The sequence below is a fragment of the Mesoplodon densirostris genome, chromosome X, assembly GCF_025265405.1.
Source record: "Mesoplodon densirostris isolate mMesDen1 chromosome X, mMesDen1 primary haplotype, whole genome shotgun sequence".
Classification (NCBI taxonomy): domain Eukaryota; kingdom Metazoa; phylum Chordata; class Mammalia; order Artiodactyla; family Ziphiidae; genus Mesoplodon; species Mesoplodon densirostris.
This window is the reverse complement of record NC_082681.1, coordinates 93,880,694-93,900,636: the sequence shown is the minus strand read 5'-3', so window position 1 is coordinate 93,900,636 and position 19,943 is coordinate 93,880,694. Positions and strand designations below refer to the sequence as shown.

The following is a 19,943-nucleotide window of genomic DNA, read 5'->3' as shown; positions in this document are numbered from 1 at the left end:
TAGAATAATCTTCCTTGTAGGCTTTCCCCTTTCATCACTTTAAATATGTCCTGCCACTCCCTTCTGTCTTGCAGTGTTTCTGCTGAAAAATCAGCTGTTAACCTTATCGGGATTCCCTTGTATGTTGTTTGTTGCTTTCCCTGCTTCTTTTAATATTTTTTTCTTTGTATTTAATTTTTTATACTTTGTTTAATATGTGTCTTGGTGTGTTTCTCCTTGGATTTATCCTGGATGGGACTCTGTTTGCTTCCTGGATGTGATTGACTATTTCCTTTCCCATATTAGGGAAGTTTTCAACTGTAATCTCTTTAAGTATTTTCTCTGTCCCTTTCTTTTTCTCTTCTTCTTCTGGGACCCCTATAATTCAAATGTTGGTGTGTTTAATGTTGTCCCAGAGGTCTCTGAGACTGTCCTCAGTTCTTCTCATTCTTTTTTCTTTATTCTGCTCTGCTGTAGTTATTTCCACTATTTTATCTTCCAGGTCACTTATCCATTCTTCTGTCTCAATCAATTCTGCTATTGATTCCTTCTAGAGAATTTTTAATTTCTTTTATTGTGTTGTTCATCATTTTTTGTTTGCTCTTTAGTTCTTCTAGGTCCTTGTTAAACGTTTCTTGTATTTTCTCCATTCTATTTCCAAGATTGTTCATCTTTGCTATCATTATCCTGAATTCTTTTTCAGGTAGACTGCCTATTTCCTCTTCATTCCCAAAGTCCACCACCTCAATTTTGGGTGATTTGTTGTCTATTCAGGTGTTCCAGAAATGCAGGGTACATCAAGTTGATTGTGGAGGTTTAATCTGCTGCTTCTGTGGCTGCAAGGAGAAAGTTCCTTTTCTCTTCTTTGTTTGCACAGCTCCTCGCGCTCAGCTTTGGATTTGGCCCTTCCTCTGAATGTAGGTTGCCCTCTGGTGTCGACAGGGGGTGGTTAAAGGAGAACTACCATACGACCCAGCAATCCCACTACTGGGCATATACCCTGAGAAAACCATAATTCAAAAAGAGTCATGTACCAAAATGTTCATTGCAGCTCTGTTTACAATATCCAGGACATGGAAGCAACCTAAGTCCATCATCTGATTAATGGATAAAGAAGATGTGGCACATATATACAATGGAATATTACTCAGCCATAAAAAGAAGCAAAATCGAGTTATTTGTAGTGAGGTGGATAGACCTAGAGTCTGTCATACAGAGTGAAGTAAGTCAGAAAGAGAAAAACAAATACCATATGCTAACACATATATATGAAATTTAAGGAAAAAAAGGTCATGAAGAACCTATGGGTAAGACGGGAATAAAGACACAGACCTACTAGAGAATGGACTTCAGGATATGGGGAGGGGGAAGGGTAAGCTGTGACAAAGTGAGAGAGTGGCATGGACATATATACACTACCAAACGTAAAATAGATAGCTAGTGGGAAGCAGCCATGTGGCACAGGGAGATCAGCTCAGTTCTTTGTGACCACCTAGCGGGGTGGGATAGGGAGGGTGGGAAGGAGGGAGACACAAGAGGGAAGAGATATGGGAACATATGTATATGTATAACTGATTCACTTTGTTATCAAGCAGAAACTAACACACCATTGTAAAGCAATTATACTCCAATAAAGATGTTAAAAAAAAAGGAGTGGCTGATTAGCAGGCTCTGCCTCACTCAGGCCGGGGGAGGAAGGTGTATAGAAGGCGGGGTGAGCCTGTGGAGGCAGAGGCCCGAGTGATGTTGCAACAGCCTGAGGCGTGCTTTTTGTTCTCCTGGGGAAGTTGTCCCTGGATCACAGGACCCTGGCAGTGGTGGGCTGCACAGGCTCCTTGGAGTGGAGCTGTGGATAGTGACCTGTGCTTGCACACAGGAGTTTTGGTGGCTGCAGCAGCATCATTAGCATTTCATGCCCATCTCTGTTGTCTGCAGTGGTAGCCGGCGGTTTGTGCCCATCTCTGAAGCTCTTTTAAGCGGTGTTCTGAATCTCCTCTCCTCTTGCACCCTGAAACCATGGTCTCTTGCCTCTTAGGCAGTTCCAGACTTTTTCCCAGAATCCCTCCCTGTTAGCTGTGGCGCACTAGCCCTATTCAGGCTGTGTTCTCTCAGCCAAGCCCAGTCCTCTCCCTTGGGATCTGACCTCCAACACCGGAGCCTCAGCTCCTAGCCCCCACCCACCCCGGCGGGTGAGTAGAGAAGCATGTCAGGCTGGTGAGTGCTGGATGGCACCGATCCTCTGTGCGGGGATCTCTCTGGTTTGTCCTCTGCACCCCTGTTGCTGCACTCTCCTCTGTGGCTCCGAAGCATCCCCCCCCACCCACCCACACCCCGTCTCTGCCAGTGAAGGGGCTTCCTAGTGTGTGCAGACTTTTCTTCCTTCACAGCTCCCTCCCAGAGATGCAGGTCCCGTCCCTATTCTACTGTCTTTGTTCTTTCTTTTTTCTGTTGCCCTACCCAGGTACATGGGGGAGTTTCTTGCCTTTTCGGAAGTCTGAGGTCTTCTGCCAGCATTCAGTAGCTGTTCTGTAGGAGTTGTTCCACATGTAGATGTATTTTTGATATATTTGTGGGGAGGAAGGTTATCTCCACGTCTTACTCCTCTGCCATCTTGAAGATGTCTCCCTAATATCTGGATGCCTCTTTGAAGTGGATGCTTTGGCAATCAAAGCTTAAGTCAGCCACTTGCATTACAAAACGTCAACCTTCAGAGTTTACACTACAAAGTAGCAAATGGGGAAAGCAAGAATCTAAGTTTTGGAGATGAAAGAGAGAGGGTGTGTTCACTCAAGGTGCTCATAGAGAAGGCAGAGCATCTCCCTCTGATGTAAGATTGGTCATTTACCCAAATGTGTAGGGATAGATAATGCCAGGGTCCTCAAAGGCACTAGAGATATAGGCCCCTAACTGAATGAGTTCTTGCATTCATAGCAGAGTTTCAGCTGGCCAGGCCTGGTAGCACCACTGTCCTCAATACCACAGACCAGGTAGTTACACCTATCTGGATGTGCCTTGGGAGTTGGACAATATGTGGATTCCTGCCCTGTTTGTGTGTTCCTCCAGATGACCTTTGAGATGAGTCATGAGACCCTGTACTTGGCAGTGAAGCTGGTAGATCACTACCTTATGGAGGTAATATGCAAGAGGGACAAGCTACAACTCCTTGGTTCCACTGCTTTTCTGATTGCAGCAAAATTTGAGGTGAGCCTGAGTCCATAGGACCTGGAGGAAACTAAACAATCGGTTTCTATCCAAGCCAGATATATATGTATGTATGTATGTATGTGCATTTACATATGTATGTATATGTATATGCATGCATATGTATAATGTGTGTATATGTATGTATTATATACATATATATACACATGTGTATACATTCACATATGTGTATTTGTGTGGGTATACAATTATATACATGCACACAAATAAGTTTTCCTACTGATTTTTTGTCTTCCTAAGCAGGGAAACTGGTGTTGGGTTCAAATGGTGGTGTATTTGTTTCCTGGCATCAACAAAATTCTCCCTTTTCCTCTTTGAAGATGTGTGTAGGTGGGCATATTCCTTGTTAAATGGATTGTTCTTTTTAAAGCTTCTTTCTGGACCATAATTCTCTGTCCCCACCCCATTTTCTTCTTCCAGCAACTCCACCTCCGTCTAGTGGAGTCTTGAATTGCACATATAAGGAAGCATTTCCAAATCTAGGTGCTGGAGACATTTAAGAGAAAATGGCCTGGTGTAGATGGTAGTGAGTCCAAGTAAATTAGTTATTTTTGAAGTAGCAGTATAAAAGCATGTAGCTGGCCTTTCCTTCATAACCGTATCCATCTAACTACTTTATCTGAGTCTTTCTTCTTCCTTAGATGCTAAATGATCTTGTTCTACTCTCATTTTTCCTTCAGATAGGCTAATAGTATAAAACCTTAGGGTTTAGAAACAGAGAAGTAGCAACTTTTATGAGTACAAAAACCTTTAGAACTGTGGATTCGTCTTTGTGTTTCCTACTCAGCTCTATCCCTAACTAGCTTTCTGCTTCCCTTCTTCACTTTCTCCTTTACTCACTAGCTCCTACCTCGATCAGTACCTCCCTCTTTAACTCCACCCCTCCTTTGCTCCTTAGTTGCCTCCCTCTCTCACCACTTCCAGCCCTCACTCCACTTCCGGCCCTCACTGCACTTCCACCCTCTCTTCACTCCTGCCCTCTCTCCACTTCTACCCTTGCTCCACTTCTGCCCTTACTCGGTAGCTCCCTTCCTCCCTCTAGCCTTCTTTCAATCCCTTCCTTGATCCCTCAATCCCTGTTTTGTACACTCGCTCACTCCATGCTGGGCCCCTCCCTCCATCCCACCCACCCACTCTCTTGTTGCTCTTTCTAACCCTCCTTTTCTCTATCCTCTCGCTCACTCCTTCCCCTCCTCACTTGATCCCTCCTTCCGTGACCCTCTCCCTTCCACCCAGGTTCTATCCCTCACTCCTCCATGCCTTCCCACCCACCTACCCACCCCATCTCGCCTTCCCTCCTACTCCACCCTCCCTCCCTTCCTCCCTTCCTGTCCCTTTCCTTTGTTCACTCTCTTCTCTCCTTCCCTAGCTAATGCTCTTCCCTCTGTCACTCCCTCTCTCCCTTCCTCCTCCTTCCCTCTCCTCCCTGTTGCTTCTCTAGTGTGTGCTCCCCTCGCTCCTCCTTTGCTTCCTCTTCCCCTCCTCCCTCACCCTTCCTTTTCTGCTGGTTCCTTCTCTTCCCTCCCTGTTTGCTCCTTCCCTCCATATCTCCCATCCTTGCTCCATGGTACTCTGGCACCGTGACTCCCCCCACCTTAACTTCCTCCCACCCTCCCTCCCTGTCTCCTTCCTTTTTCCTCCTTCTCTCTCTTCTTCCTCCCTCCCTCCCTCCCTCCCTCCCTCGTTTTCCCCATTTCCCTCTCTGGCTCACTTCCTTCCCTACTCTCTTGCTCCCTGGTTCCCTTGCTCCCCCTCACTCCCTGCTCCCTCTCTGCTCAGCTCCCTCTCATTCACTTCCCTGGTCACTCCCTCCCATCCAATCATGCTTGTTCCCTTCCACCCTCTTTCCCTCCCTGGCTCCTTTTCTCCTTGGTCCTCTCCCTCCTTCCCATCCTCCCTCCCTCCTTCCTGCCCTTGCTCCCTAGCCTCCTCCTTCCCTTTCTTCCTCTTTCCCTTCCTCCTCCCTCACTCTCTCCCTTGTTCCCTGCTTCGCTCTCTAGCTCATTTCCTTCCCTGCTCACTGGCTTCCTGGTTCATTCCCTTGCTCCCCTTCCTTTCTCTTTTTATGTCTCTCCCTCTCTCCTCCTCCCTCCACCTACCTAGGGATGTCCTTGTGGCTTAATTAAGTGCTCCCTGTCTCAGCCTCAAGGGGGTTAAAAAAGCAGCTGGGGGTTCCTGGACAATGAAGAGCAGGAGGGAGAAGGAGTGTGCAAGGTGCTCTCGTTAGCAAATTTTGGAACCAGGAGCACCCCTCTTCTGGTTATCAGGACAAAGGACCTCCACTAAGTTTTTTGGAGCAGGGGTGTCTTCCCCTCACAGGATTGAGAAGTACAGAAAGACTTTTTCAAGGGGAGGTATGGAGATGATATGAGAAGAGAAGAAAGGAAGGAGCCACTGGTGAGTAGAGCAGTGGAAGGGAGAGTTTCTTTTCCTGGTCTTGTCACTAGGTTGCTATGTGACCTTGAGCAAGTCATTTCCTCTCTCTGGGCCTCAATTTCCCTGTCTGCAAACCCAGAATGTTGGTCCAGTTTGTGATCTGAAAATAAAGGTGTGAGAAGAAGGCTGGAGTGGGCAGTGAGGTGCAGCTAGAGAAAAGATTCAGGGGTCTTCCTGCCTCCTAGTTCTTTCCCCAAAACTAAGGTTCAACCTGCAGAGGACAGGACATGGAAAGGTACCCCAGATTGTGGAGGGGGGGACGTTCTTCTCACCCTTGGCTTGGCTTGGACCTTCCCAGTCTAGCCCTCTTGCACATCTCCCATCCCTTGGTCTTCAGTCTCTGCTTAGGTTTCCTCTGTGCCTATCTCTCTCTGTCTCTCACTGCCTATTACCCCAGCAGTGCCCCCTCCCAAACATCCTTATTCATTCCTTAGACAAGAAAACAAAGTGAGGGCTTATTTTCCATCTCTAGCTCCCTTCCTGTGGTCTCCTTCCCTCTTTTCCCCCCATAGTAGGCCTTAGATTTCCTATTTCTGGCTCTCACTCATTAGAAGAGAGATCAGTGCTTCCAGTCCCTGTGCCATATTATGCCGCTTCCAGTGCTATAAGAATCTACCCCAAGAGGCCCTATCCTCTCTCCTCCTATCTCTCTGATTTTGTTTTTCAGATGTACTACTCAAAAACCAGAAGCTGGCTCTCAGAGCTACCCTGAAGGTTCATGCCAGGGAATGTTATTACCTCCTATCCTTCACCCCTCTCCTCCCCTGCCTTTCATCTCCAAGCAGAGAGGAGTGGGCTGTCTTTGCCTGGTTGTGACTGCCTCTCCTCTCCACCCATAGGAGACCTGCCCACCTTGTGTGGATGACTTCCTGTACATCTGTGATGATATTTATAAGCGAGATGAGATGCTCGCCATGGAAATCAGCATCCTAAAAACCCTCAGATATGATATCAACATTCCCATTGCCTATCATTTTCTGCGCAGATATGCTAAGGTAAGACAGGGGAGGTACATCTTCATTTTCCCACTGCTGGGTTTGTCCCCTCCATTCCCAGAGTGGCTGCTTGAGTCGTAGGAAAAGGGAAAGGGACAACTGGGGACAGGGGAATTTCTTCTTCAGTCCACCCTCCTAGATTGGCAATCTTTATGGAGTGTGGGGGGAAGAAAATTGCAGATTTCCATGGTATGCCTATAAAGTTGTGAGGTGAGGGCCGAGTAGGGGAGGGGAAGAAGATTCTTTGATCAGGAAGGGACACTTGGGAAGTTTAGGGGAGATGCTGTCAAAGTTCTCTTCCTTCACCTGAATATTGGTTATAGGGGAAGTCACTTTGTATTATACAAGTGTGTCTTGTTGTAGGATCTGTGTGTGTGTGTGTGTGTGTATACACACACACACACACATATATTCAAACAAGAAAAGGGAAGGAGTTCTTTGGGAGCATGGAATACCTCCTAGTCTGGAGCCCAGTGAAAAGTCAACAGTTGGAGGCCTTCGGCTCTTCAAAGGATGACATGTACAGAAAGGGGAGGTGGAGGGTACCACAATCACACTTGATAATTTGGTTTAAAACCCTGAAAATGGCAAATACCATTGCCAATTTCATAATCCCCCCTCCTAAAGATTCTGTGCTTTGGGGGCAGGGTCCTTAGTGTGAGTCATGGTGGCAAAAGAGGTACATTGTTCAGGCAGAGAGCCATTTAGGCCCAAGGTGGGATAACTGGAGTGAGTGAGTGCAGGGGGTTTTCTGCTTGGTGCCAGTGTTCTGAATTGATTGCTGAGCCAGTCTTCTTCCTGCCTTTAGTGTGTCCATGCCAACATGAAGACACTGACCTTGTCCCGCTTCATCTGTGAAATGACCCTGCAGGAATACGACTATGTCCAGGAGAGGGCTTCCAAGCTAGCTGCTGGCTCCTTCCTCCTGGCCCTCTACATGAAGAAGCTCGGACACTTGGTAAACACTTGTGGGAGGTGGGGAAGAAGGAGTAGGGATTTTTAAAAACATATTTATTTATTTATTTTATTCTTGGCCGCATCGGGTCTCAGTTGCAGCATGTGGGCTCTTCATTGCAGCACGCGGGCTTCTCTTTAGTTGTGGCACATGGGCTCCAGAGTGTGTGGGCTCAGTAGTTGCGGTGCATGGGCTTAGTTGCCCTGCAGCATGTGGGATCTTAGTTCCCTGCCCAGGGATCGAACCCCCGTCCCCTGCATTGGAAGGCAGATTCTTAACCAGTGGACCACCAGGAAAGTCCCAGGGATAGGGATTTAAAAGCACAGGGTCAGCTCAGGAGGAAGGTGTAAACTACGGCTGTGGGAAACTCTGTGACAAAACTACTACATACCTGCCGTTATGAATCCTTTAACATCTTGACATCTTAAGGGCCTGGCTGCCTAAAGGGTTTCTAGAGCCATGGTTTTAAAGTATTTTATTTCACTTTTCTTCATCACAGTACCCTTTCTTCCAAAGACAGCTTACCTGAAAACCCAGTATCACAAAACAGACTAATGTGAAATTATTCTGATTGCAGCAGGGGGTGGGGTGGACCCACTTCTTGCCTGACCCCATTCCACCCCTGCTCCTTGCAGTCCCCTCAGCAAGGTTGGCCCCCCAAGGGAGCTCATTGGAACAGGATTTGGAAAGCACTGACCCAGAGAACAGAGTAGTGAAAGCAACTGTCCATGTGTATAACAGGGGACTCAGAGATATACTATTGTGCTCTTCTCTGAGGAGGAAGGCCCCCACAGCCTCCTTACCCAATACAAATAAAATGCATATTTGATGCTTTCTCAATTTTATAAAAAATTGTGAATAAAAGCAACTTTAGAAAACTATGAATTTTTATTGACATGTAACATGCAATCCAATAGAAAGAGTATGCTTGCAAATGAGCATACTCTTCCCAACCACTCCTAAGCCCCTGCGGCCTAGAAGTTCTAGCACCACTACTGATGGAGAAACCTCTGTGTGATGAGGAAGAACCCTATAAACAGTTGTGTGAACTTGGACAAGGCACTGAAATTTCTTGGGACAGAGAAAGCATTAAGTAAATGGCAGGGATGACGATGAGAATACGTAATAATAATGGCTAGCATTTATTGAGTGCTTAGACAGTGAACTAAACACTTTGTCTATTAACTCAATCTTCACAACAACCCTATGAGATCAGCACTATTATCCCTATTGTACAGATAAGAAATAACTTCCCGTGTTTGGTTAATGAGAGGCAGAGCTAGGCTTTGGGAACTAGGAGTCTGTTCAAAGAATATACCTACTCTATAATCAGAATGGATGTGGCGGTAGCCCCGGAGCCAGGATCTTGGAGGCCCCATGCTGACCCAGGCTTTTACCCTTGGATCCTGGGGAAGGCTGGTAGGTCCTGAGGGAGGACAGTTGAGAGGCTCAGGGCAGCAAACTGCTTGCCAACCAGTATAAAAATATTTCAGTATTTTAACACTTGGCATGGCTGTACCAGTGAGTATCAGCTAAGTGTCAGCCCTGATCTGAACCCAGGTAGTCTGGCTCCACAGTCCTCTACACTATATATACTGCTATAGATGAGAAAGGCTTCACAGAGGAGGTGACTTTTGAGTTGGGTCTTGAGAGATGAGTAGGAACCTTGAGAAGAGACATTCTAGGCAGAGGGAACAATAATTGAAAAGATGTGAAGGCAATAAGAAAACAGTGTGATGTATTCAGGGCAGAATAAGACATTTCCTATGGATAGAGAAGAGGACGTATGAGTAGGGAATGGTGAGAGGTGAGACCAGAATGGTAGAGTGTGGTCAGATTGTGAGAGGCCTTTGATGCCATGCTGAAAGATCCATTTTACACTATGGCACTGCAAGTTTTTAAGGCAGGGGAGTGACATCTTCCTGTTTGTATGTTTTGGAAACAGTACTAGTATATAGCAGTACAGAAGGTATGTTAGATGAGAGAGCGTATGTGAACGTATCAACACCAGTGAGTGGGCTTTTATAATAATCAATGTGAAGCGTTGGGGCAGTGAACAGTTGAACAATTGAACAATGTGAACAATGTGAACAATTGGGGCAGTGACAGTAGGGCTGTTAATCTTAATTAACACACCCAATATGATGTGTTATCCCATGTGTTACTCCCTTGCTCAGCATGCCAATGACTGCCCTTTGCCTGTGGCAGTGGTTTCCAAAGAGTATTCAGTAGAGCCCTGGGATTCCTGCAGAAGTATCTCAGGGGCCATGTAAAAGGTAAAGGGATCCAAATTGGTGGGCTTCTTAGTTCCCGCCCCCAATTCCAGGTAAGATATTTGGGCTTCCAGGTAAGATATTTGGGAAAACATGATTTCAGGGAAAATAATTTAAGACATTTTAAGAAAACCACTGCTTCACAGAATAATGAATTTTCTTTTCTCTACTTGTGGAACTCCCACTAGACTTTCAGTACCTATTGAAGATGTGCCCTCCTCTGCAAAGCTTTTTGTGACTTTCCCAGCCAAAATTCATGGGTCCTGCAGCTCTGTTGCTCCACTGTCCATGCTCCCTTCCATTGTAGCACTTCCCACACATTTTGTAATTCTCTGTGTGCATGTCTGTCTCCCTCACTAGACTACAGACTCCTCAAGGGCAGGAGCCTTAGTCATCTCTTAGTCATCTTTGTATTCCCAGCATCCTGTATGGGGCTTGGTAATATCCTAGCTAGCATTGTTTGGGTATGTGCTAGACTCTGTTCCGTGTGCTTTATGTCTGTTAACTCATTTAAGCCTATTATGTAATTACTGTAATCATCCCTATTTGGCAGATTTGGAAACTGAGGCACCTAGAGGTTAAGTAACTGGCTCAAGGCCATGCTGTTAATGGAGCTGGAATTTGAACCCAGGCAGTTTGCCTCCAGAACCTTTGCTCTTAAACACTCTGCTATATTCCTTTTGCCACATGATAGGCATCCTTAAAGTTGACTGAGAAAATGAATGCATGAAATGATAGCTGTTTGAGCCAGAGAGGAGGAACAGCCTTAAGTTCCTGTTGGCTGTTTAGTTGGGACCTCAAGTTTGTTCTGAGGTTTGCCTGGCCATTGGCTCTTAACCTGAGAGTAAGTAATAAAGTCAGTCCTGTTCCTTAAATTCTTTGGTGGATTTCAGTTTAAATACCTATGGCTAGGGCTAATATCCAGCTGGTGCATATGGATATAGCCATACCACTAGCCTGCAGCTGGAACATAGTCTTCTAGGCAGTACCCTATGATTATTGGTTGGTGTCTGTGCTCTATGAGTCTTTGAATTGTTTGACTTTCTTCCCTGCCTGTACTATGGATAGGAAGTTTGGATTTGGGTATTGGAGACACGAAGTGTCTGCTTCCTGTTGTAAAAGTCACTGTCCATGTTGCTTCTTCCAGGCTCCTACCCTGGAGTATTACAGTGGCTACAAGACCTCTGATCTTCACCCCTTGGTCAGGCAGCTGAACGTCCTGCTGACTTTGTGTTTGGGCAATAGGCTCAAGACTGTGCAATCCAAGTATTCCCACCGGTAAGTACCAAGCTCCAGTTGAGGTTGGGTTTGCACTCAGTCATGGGGAGGCCCAGACTAACCTCATTTAAGGGAAAAGAAAGATTCAGGTACTTTTTACCTTAATTTATGCTCCAGAGTTAAAGCAAGATAGGAAACCAAGGGCCTATGTCCCAGTTATTCCATGGAGCCTGCTTGCTTTGGGCTATTTTACACTGAGCAGACCCCTCTTCCTTTTGCAGGGTCTTCTTTGAAGTCACCCAAATCCCACCCTTGGACATGTTGAAACTGGAGGAGATTTTGAACTGCTGCTAATTCTGAGGCTGAGGGTCTGGTACTCTGGCAGCAGCCACCGGGGCCAGGCAGGCGTGTAAATAAGCTGTATTTATTCTGTCCTTGAATTTGTCTTTTCATCACTTTTCTTCATTTTTACTGTTTATCTTTTCCCAAACTGATAATGTTGTAAATATTTGTGTTTTTTATGAAAGAGAAGAAATTATTGTTGTATTTGATTAGAAATTTAATAAAAATTAATGGTTGTTGTTAAAATGGCTCACTTCCCTTCTTATTGCTCCGGAGCCCCACACGTAGCCCTGTTTCTTTCCTGCCTAGTAAAGGCTGTGCCTCAGGGTCTAGCTTATCCAATTTCCCTCGCTGTTTGGAGACTTTCTCTTCACAGGAAGAGGAATTGAGCTAGGTGTGAACTGATGAATGAGTCTGTAGAAGGAGGATCCTGGTGGTGGGAGGGGTAGTCCAAAGAGACCCCACTACCCGACAGGCCTCAGTGTTCAGATCTGGGGCAGCTGGAAGCATGGGCCAATACCCTTTGGTCCCCATTTCAGGTTGCCAGCTTTCCTTGCTTCTTCCTAGATGATGAAAAGGTAGGGATAAGGATTGTCACTGAAATGTACCCCTACTTTTGTAGTAAGGTGGCTTTCTAGAATCTAAATTTGAAAAAAAACTTTGGTGCACTGAAGTCTCTTTTGGTCCTTCAGTCAAGAGAAGAAATTTCCACCTGTGAAATCAGCAAGATGTCCCATGAATGTAAGCATCAACCAGTTGCTCAATCCTTCATTCATAAAGCTTTAAGGAGGTTCTACTCTCTCTCTCTCCCCTATCTTTGGGGTAATGTGTACTGGTACAGGTACTTCAGTTGTTAACAGAGGACTTGAACATCTTCTGTGCCGGTTGATGAAGAGCCACTGCCTCAATCTTGCCTCTAGGACCTCTGGGACCTCCCCACAATCTAGCAACTGAATCAAGTAATGTCTGTCATAGCAGGAGACCTCCAAGACTCTGTTCTAGTACTGTGGCTGGCAACTGTTGTGATTGCTCTGTGGCCGATTGTTATCACTTGTCAAATATTTTGAAAATTAGTCCTGGAGGTGGATATCTGGTAGGGGGGGCAGTCATTGAAGACTCCCCAATTCTGACCCAAGAATCCCCATGCTAGTCTGGTCATATCTCCTTTTCTGAAGGTTTGGACACAGGAGGGAGAGCATGCCATGCCCTTAGACGTCTTAGTGCTTTCTTTTTTTAAAAAAACTTTTTATTTTTTTGTTTCCTCAAATTTTATTTTTTAAAAACTTTTATTGGAGTATAGTTGATTTACAATGTTGTGTTAGTTTCAGCAAAATGATTCAGTTATACATATACATATATGTATATGTTCTTTTTCAGATTCTTTACCCATATAGGTTATTACAGAATATTGAGTAGGGTTCCCTGTGCTATACAGTAGATCCTCATTGGTTATTTTGTATATAGTAGTGTGTGTATGTTAATCCAAAGCTCCTAATTTATCCCTACCCCCTCCATGTTTCCCCTTTGGTAACCATAAGTTTGTTTTCGAAATCTGTGAGTCTGTTTTTGTTTTTAGTTGGAGTATAGTTGATTTACAATGTTGTGTTAGTTTCAGGTGTACAGCAAAGTGAATCAGTTATACATGTACATATACCCACTCTTTTTTAGATTCTTTTCCCATATAGGTCATTAAAGAGTATTGACTAGAGTTCCCTGTGCTATACAGCAGGTTCTTATTAGTTATCTATTTTATATACAGTAGTGTGTATATGTCAATCCTGATCTCCCAATTTTATCCTTCCCTCCCTTTCCCCCCTGGTAACCGTAAGTTTGTTTTCTACATCTATGCCTCTATTTCTGTTTTGTAAGTAAGTTCATTTGTATTATTTTTTTGATTCCACATATAAACAATATCATATGGTATCTGTCTTTCTCTGTATGACTTTCTTAGTATGATAATCTCTAGGCCCATCCATATTGCTGCAAATGGCATTATTTCATTCTTCTTATTTATTTATTTATTTATTTGGCTGCGTTGGGTCTTTGTTGCTGCACACGGGCTTCCTCTAGTTACAGTGAGTGGGGGCTACTCTTTGTTGCAGTGCATGGGCTTCTCATCGTGGTGGCTTCTCTTGCTGCGGAGCATGGGCTCTAGGCCCACGGGCTTCAGTAGTTGTAGCATGTGGGCTCAGTACTTCACTTAGTATGAGAATCTCTAGGTCCATCCATGTTGCTACAAATGGCATTATTTCATTCATTTTTATGGCTCATTATATATGTACCACATCTTCTTTATACATTCATCTGTCGATGGACATTTAGGTTGATTCCATGTCTTGGCTATTGTAAATAGTGCTGCAGTGAACATTGGGGTGCATGTATCTTTTCGAAGTATGGTTTTCTCTGGATATATGCCCAGGAGTGGGATTGCTAGATCATATGGTAGTTCCATTATTAGTTTTTTAAGGAACCTCCATACTGTTCTCCATAGTGGCTGTACCAGTTTACATTCCTACCAACAGTGTAGCAGGGTTCCCTTTTTTCCACACCCTCTCCGGCATTTATTATTTGTAGACTTTTTGATGATGGCCATTCTGACCAGTGTGAGGTGATACCTCGTAGTTTTGATTTGTATTTCTCTGACAATTAGTGATATTGAGCACCTTTTCATGTATTTGTTAGCCATCTGTTTATCTTCTTCAGAGAAATGTCTATTTAGATCTTGTGTCCATTTTTTCATTAGGTTGTTTGTTTTTTTGACACAGAGCTGCATGAGCTGTTTGTATGTTTTGGAGATTAAACCCTTGTTGGTCACTTTGTTTGCAAATAGTCTTAGTGCTTTCTTACCCATTGTGTCAGTTTTCCATTCTCCCTCCCAACTTGCTTTGCCTTGATGACCAGATATCATTAGGTTCCCTCTTGCTCCATCCCACTGCCTTTCAGGATGACTAAAGAGTACAGCCACAGAGGTCCAAGCTGCTTGGCAGTGATTTGGCTGGTACAGCCAACTATGTGTAAACATGCTAAAAGCACTAGGATGGAAGCTGTCTTGCAAATCTCCAGCCTCACTAAAAGGAAGTGTCTTGTTTGTACCTGCTTTTTAATCCTGGAGCTTCATCGGGGAAACAACTGGTTTATTTCCTCTCCTTTTTTCCAACTCCATTGTTCTTTAGAGGTGCTAGTAGAACCATCAATCATTTTTGTTATAATCATTGCACGTCTCAAAATTTATTTTACACTCATCATTACTTCAGAACTAAGGTAATTATTAGATCTGGATCTTGTTGTTTAATGCCTTTCTAAAGAAGCACATCTATTTTTTATCAAGAATTTGTGTTTATATTTTGATTCTTCTAGTTCAGTATAACTGGTTTTCTTTGTAACCTTACGGATTTTTAACAGTTTTATTGAGATATAATTCATATATCATACAATTCACCCACTTAAAGTGTATAATTCTATAGTTTTTCGTATATTCACAGAGTTGTACATCTATCACCATGGTCTAATTTTGGAACATTTTCATCACCCCAAAAAGAAACCCCATACCCAGTAGCAGTCAGTCCCCATCCCCACCCCCCAACCCTAGACAGCTACTGATTTACTTTCTGTCTCTATAGATTTACCTGTTCTGGACATTGCATATAAATTAAATCTTACAATGTGTAGCCTTTTGTGTTTAGCTTCTTTCACTTAGCATAATGTTTTCAGGGTTCATCCACGTTGTAGCATGTGTCAGTATTTCATTTCCTTTCATTGCTGAAAAACATTCCATTGTATGGATATACCACTTTTGTTTATCCAGTTGATGGAAATGTGGATTTTTTTCCACTTTTTGGCTATTATGAATAATTCTGCTTTGAACATTCATGTACAAGTTTTTGGGTAGACATGTGTTTTCATTTCTCTTGGGTATATACTGAAGAGGGAAATTGCTGGACCACTTTACATTACCACCAGCAGTGTATGAGGGTTCCAATTTCTCCACATCCTCTCCAACACTCTTTATTATCCGTCTTTATTATGGCAATTCTAATGGGCATGAAGTGGTATCTTACTGTGGTTTTGATTCACATTTCCCTGATGGCTAATGATGTTGAACATTTTTTTTTTCTTGTGCTTATTCACCATATATGTATCTTCTTTGGAGAGATGTCTGTTCAAATTATTTGCCCATTCTTAATTGGGTTATTTATTTCTTTATTATTGAGTGGTAAGAATTCTTTATATAATCTGGATCATTTATATGATTTGCAAACATTTTCTCTGATTTTGTGGATTGTCTTTTCACATTCTTGATTGTGTTATTTGAGTCATAAAAGTTTTTAATTTTGATGAGTTTAATTTATCTAAGAAACCATTACCTAGTTTAAGGTCATGAAGATTTATCGCCAATATTTCTTCTTGGAATTTTATAGCTTTAGCTCTTACATTTAGGTCTTAAATCTATTTTGAATTAATTTTTGTATACGGTGTGATATAGGGGTCCAACTTCATTTTCTTGAATGTGGACATGTTACTGAATTGGTCGCCTGGACCCACGCCGGGGTCCTAACCCAGGCCAAGTCCTGTTGTCTTGGCCAGGGAGGTTCTTTTTCCGATCAGATTCGACAGTAATGAAACTGATGCTGAGACTGGAACAGCACAAGCTTTATTCAATAGCCAAAGAATGGGGAAGTAGGAACCTCATTTGCAAATCAGCTTCTCAACCCAATTTGGGTGGAGACACCATATATATAGGAGGGTTGATGTAAAATGGAGGGAATTGGAAAGAGAGGGAGGAATATTCATGATTTATCTGAGAACAGAAGTGTGGTTTGGACCAGAACTGAGGCAACACTCCTTTTTAGTCCTTGTATGGGCTTTTCTGGTTGTTGTCATGGCAATTGTCAACTGTCAAGGCACTGGTGGGTGTGTCATTTAGCCTACTGAGCATATCGTGAGGCTCAAGGCCTACTGGAAGTCAAATATTCCACCATATTGGGCCTAGCTGGTTCTAACAAGTTCTTGTTTTTCTCTTTGCAGCTTCCTCCTGAAACTTAGATAAGAGCACATGGTTTCCATTCCAGGAAGGGACAGGGGTATGATTCTGGGGCAACAGCCTTGGTAACATATCCAGTTGCCCCGTACCATTTGTTGAAAAAACTATACTTTCTCCACTTAATTATCTTGGCACCCTTGTTGAAGATTAATTGACTATAAATGTGAAAGCTTATTTCTGGACTCTCAGTTCTCTTCCATTTACCTATATGTCTATTCTTATGCCAGTACCATAACATTTTGATTATTGTAGCTTTTTAGTAAGTTTTGAAATTGGGAAATGTGAGTTCTTCAACTTCATTCCTCTTAAGATAGTTTTGGCTATTCTGGGTCCCTTTCATTTTTATATGAATTTTGGCATCAGTCTGTCAATTTCTGAAAAGAAAGTTGAGATTTTGATAGAGATTGCATTGAATTTATTGGTCAGTTTTGGGAGAACTGCCATCTTAACCATATTAAATATTCTAATCTACGAACATGTCTTTTGTGCTGGTCTCATCCTGTTCATAACCAATGTTGTGGCTTGACCTGCCCTGTGGTTCTTATGATTGCAAGATACTCTCAGCAATAACCATCAGAAAAACTTTGAAGGAGACATAAGTTTTTTGCTTACAGGTCCTGGAAAATACACAGCACACCTGGGGCCACACAGCAAGGTCAAGGGTTGGGGGATAGAGAGACACACACAGAGACAGAAAGGGGAGAGGGAGACAGAGAGACATACAGAAAGACAGAGAATGAGTGAGCAAGCCTAGCGGGCTGCTTTTATTGAAAGTGGGAACCTAGGGATTCTGGGCCTCACTCATTATTGGTGAATTTAAAATAGAAGAGGGGAATTTGAAGCTAGAGAAGAGAAAAAAAAAAGCAGCCCAAATGGTCATTATCGTAATCAAGCAAGATTGCTAAAACAAAGGAATAGGAACTGGGGTGGGGGTGACTAGCAATGTGTTTTTTGAGGTAGCCATCTTTGAAGTGGGTGCCTCTTTGAAGTGGATGTCTGGGCAATCAAAGCTTAAGTCAGACATTTGCATTACAAAAAAGAGAAAATCCAAATGCCAGGACTTATACTACAACATGGTATGTCTTTCCATTTATTTAAGTCTTTCTTTTAACAATGTTCTATAGTTATCAGAGTGTAACTTTTATATTTCTATTGTTATATTTATCCCTAAGTATTTTTTTTTAATGGAGCCATCAGTCTTGATCACTGTCAATTCCTTTCTTACATATTTCAATTATGGCCTTGTAAGAGAGTGACCTCGTTAAGTCTCATCAATTTTACCTCCCAAATATCTCTTGAATTGGCATTTTCATTATAATCTCTATTATTACTGCCCAGGTTTGAGATCTCATCTATTGCCTAGATTACTAGAGTACTTTCCTAACTGGTCTCCCCATCTTCAATCTTGTTCCCTTCTACTTCACCCTCCATATAACCAACAGAGTGATTTATTTAAAATTCGATTCTAGATTACAGTTCTGGGTAAGATGGTTAAGTACTTGCTGCTCTTTATCTGTCACTGAGCACAATCATAAAACCTGGACAGAATTCATGGCACAGCTGTTTGAGAGTTCTGAAAAGTAAGTAGCTGCAGGAAGATTGAAGAAGGACACCAGCATTTGAGAAGCCAACAAAAAAAATGGTGAGCTTCCCACACCCCCCACCCCATTCCCTGACCTGAACTTAATGCATTTGGAAACCTGGAAGTGAGTACTGTACTACAGGCAGAGAACTCTAGGAGAAGCCCTCTAGTTCTTGCTTGAGAAGTGAGAGCAGGGGGGAAATCCTCCATTTTTCCCTTTATTTCTCTTCTCTCACATCCCAACCCTCAGGCAATCATGCAGTGGTAGCAACAGTGGCAGCAGTGAGAGCCTTCAGGAACCAATACTCTTGGAGAGGGGAATGCTTAGTCTCTGATGGAGCTCTGGCCACAAGAGAGCTAAGCCACACACTGTTGCCTTTTTTAATCTTGCTTTTCTCACTGCTTGTTTCCAGATGTGGCACAGCTGCAGAAGTGAACAATTTCCAACTGGAGGACTGAAAGGGAAGTCCCAGGAATGGAGTAGCACTGGGGAGACTGTGGAGAGGTAGGAGTTCAGGAAAGTGACCCCATAATGTTTTTTTGTTAATGAGCTCCTAGATACCCACCACTAACCTGTGCCTATGTTGATCAGATCCCAATGAGCATACCAAAGAACTGAGATAACAGGCATCCATCTAGATTCCAGTCTGACCACTTAGTCACACACACACACACACACACACACACACACACACACACACACACACACACACACACACACACCAGACAGATCTGAATAACACTGCAAAAGCTTTGAAAACTGAACTGACATTGAACCATCAGCCCATGGAAGGCTGGTGGGAACATGTGACCTGAACCTAATCAGATTGACTGCTAAAGCAAAAACATAAATGTTTTCCATACAATTTAAGCAAGACTTAGAGTTTTATAATGTCATATTCAAAATGTCCAGGATATACTCCAGGTTTACCAGGCATACAAAGAACCACGATAATCTCAAGTTGCATGGCAAAAGGCAATCAACAGATATTAACAAGAGGATGCAGATGTTGCACTTATCTGACAAAGACTTTAAATCAGCTACTATTAAAAACTCGAATGGCATAAACACTCTTGGAACAAATGTTAAAATACAGAGTCTAATTAGATAAATAGATATAAAGAAGTAGAAAACAAGTGGAAACTCAGAATTGAAAAATACAATAACTGAAATTAAAAAAAAAACCTCAATGGATGGGCTTAATAGCAGAAGTGAGATGTCAGGAAAGAGTCAATAAACTTGAAGGTAGATAAATAGAAATTATGTAATGTGAACAACAGAAAAAAAGATTAGAAAAAATAAACAGTGCCTTAGGGACACATGGGACAATGATAAAAGGTCTATCAGTCATGCCACTGGAGATCCAGAAGAAAAGGAGAAAGAAGCAGTGCTGAAAAAAAAAATCTTTGAAGAAATAATGGCTTGAAAAATTCCCAAGTTCGGTGAAATACACCAACCTACAGATTCAAGAAAATGAGTAAATCCCTACCAGGATAAACCAAAAGAAACCCATAGATAGATACATCATAAGAAAACCACTGAAAAATAAAAATAAAAAAACTTGAAAGCATTCAGAGAGAAATGATGCATTATGTATAGGGGAACAATGATTTGAATGACTGTAGATTTCTTATCAGAAACTCTAGATCAGAAAGAAGCAACAAACAATTTTTCAGATGTTGAAAGATTTATCAATCCAGAGAATCCAGCAAAAAATACCCTTCAGGAATGAAGGTAAAATTTAAAACACAATTTTAGATAAAGGAAAACTAAGAAAATTCATAGCAAGCAGACCTGCTGAAAAAGAATTGCCAAGGGAATTTCTTCATACAGAAGTGAAATGATACCAGAAGGGAGAGTGGAACATTACAAATGATGGAAGAAGACAGAAATGGTAAA

At 42.8% G+C, this 19,943-nt stretch overlaps 1 protein-coding gene across 3 annotated transcripts in view; it reads left to right on the top strand.

The window, feature by feature from the left end:
- CCNB3 (cyclin B3) overlaps nt 1–11,610 on the top strand; it is a 68,844-nt gene extending 57,234 nt beyond the window's left edge. For all 3 annotated transcript variants that reach the window (XM_060087787.1, XM_060087785.1, XM_060087786.1), the window contains exons 8-12: nt 3,043–3,180; nt 6,477–6,632; nt 7,441–7,590; nt 11,008–11,138; nt 11,360–11,610. In XM_060087787.1, the coding sequence (XP_059943770.1) occupies nt 3,043–3,180; nt 6,477–6,632; nt 7,441–7,590; nt 11,008–11,138; nt 11,360–11,432 (648 nt within the window). In that variant the 3' untranslated portion in view covers nt 11,433–11,610. The remainder of the gene's footprint in view (nt 1–3,042; nt 3,181–6,476; nt 6,633–7,440; nt 7,591–11,007; nt 11,139–11,359) is intronic.
- Nucleotides 11,611–19,943: the final 8,333 nt, after the last annotated feature.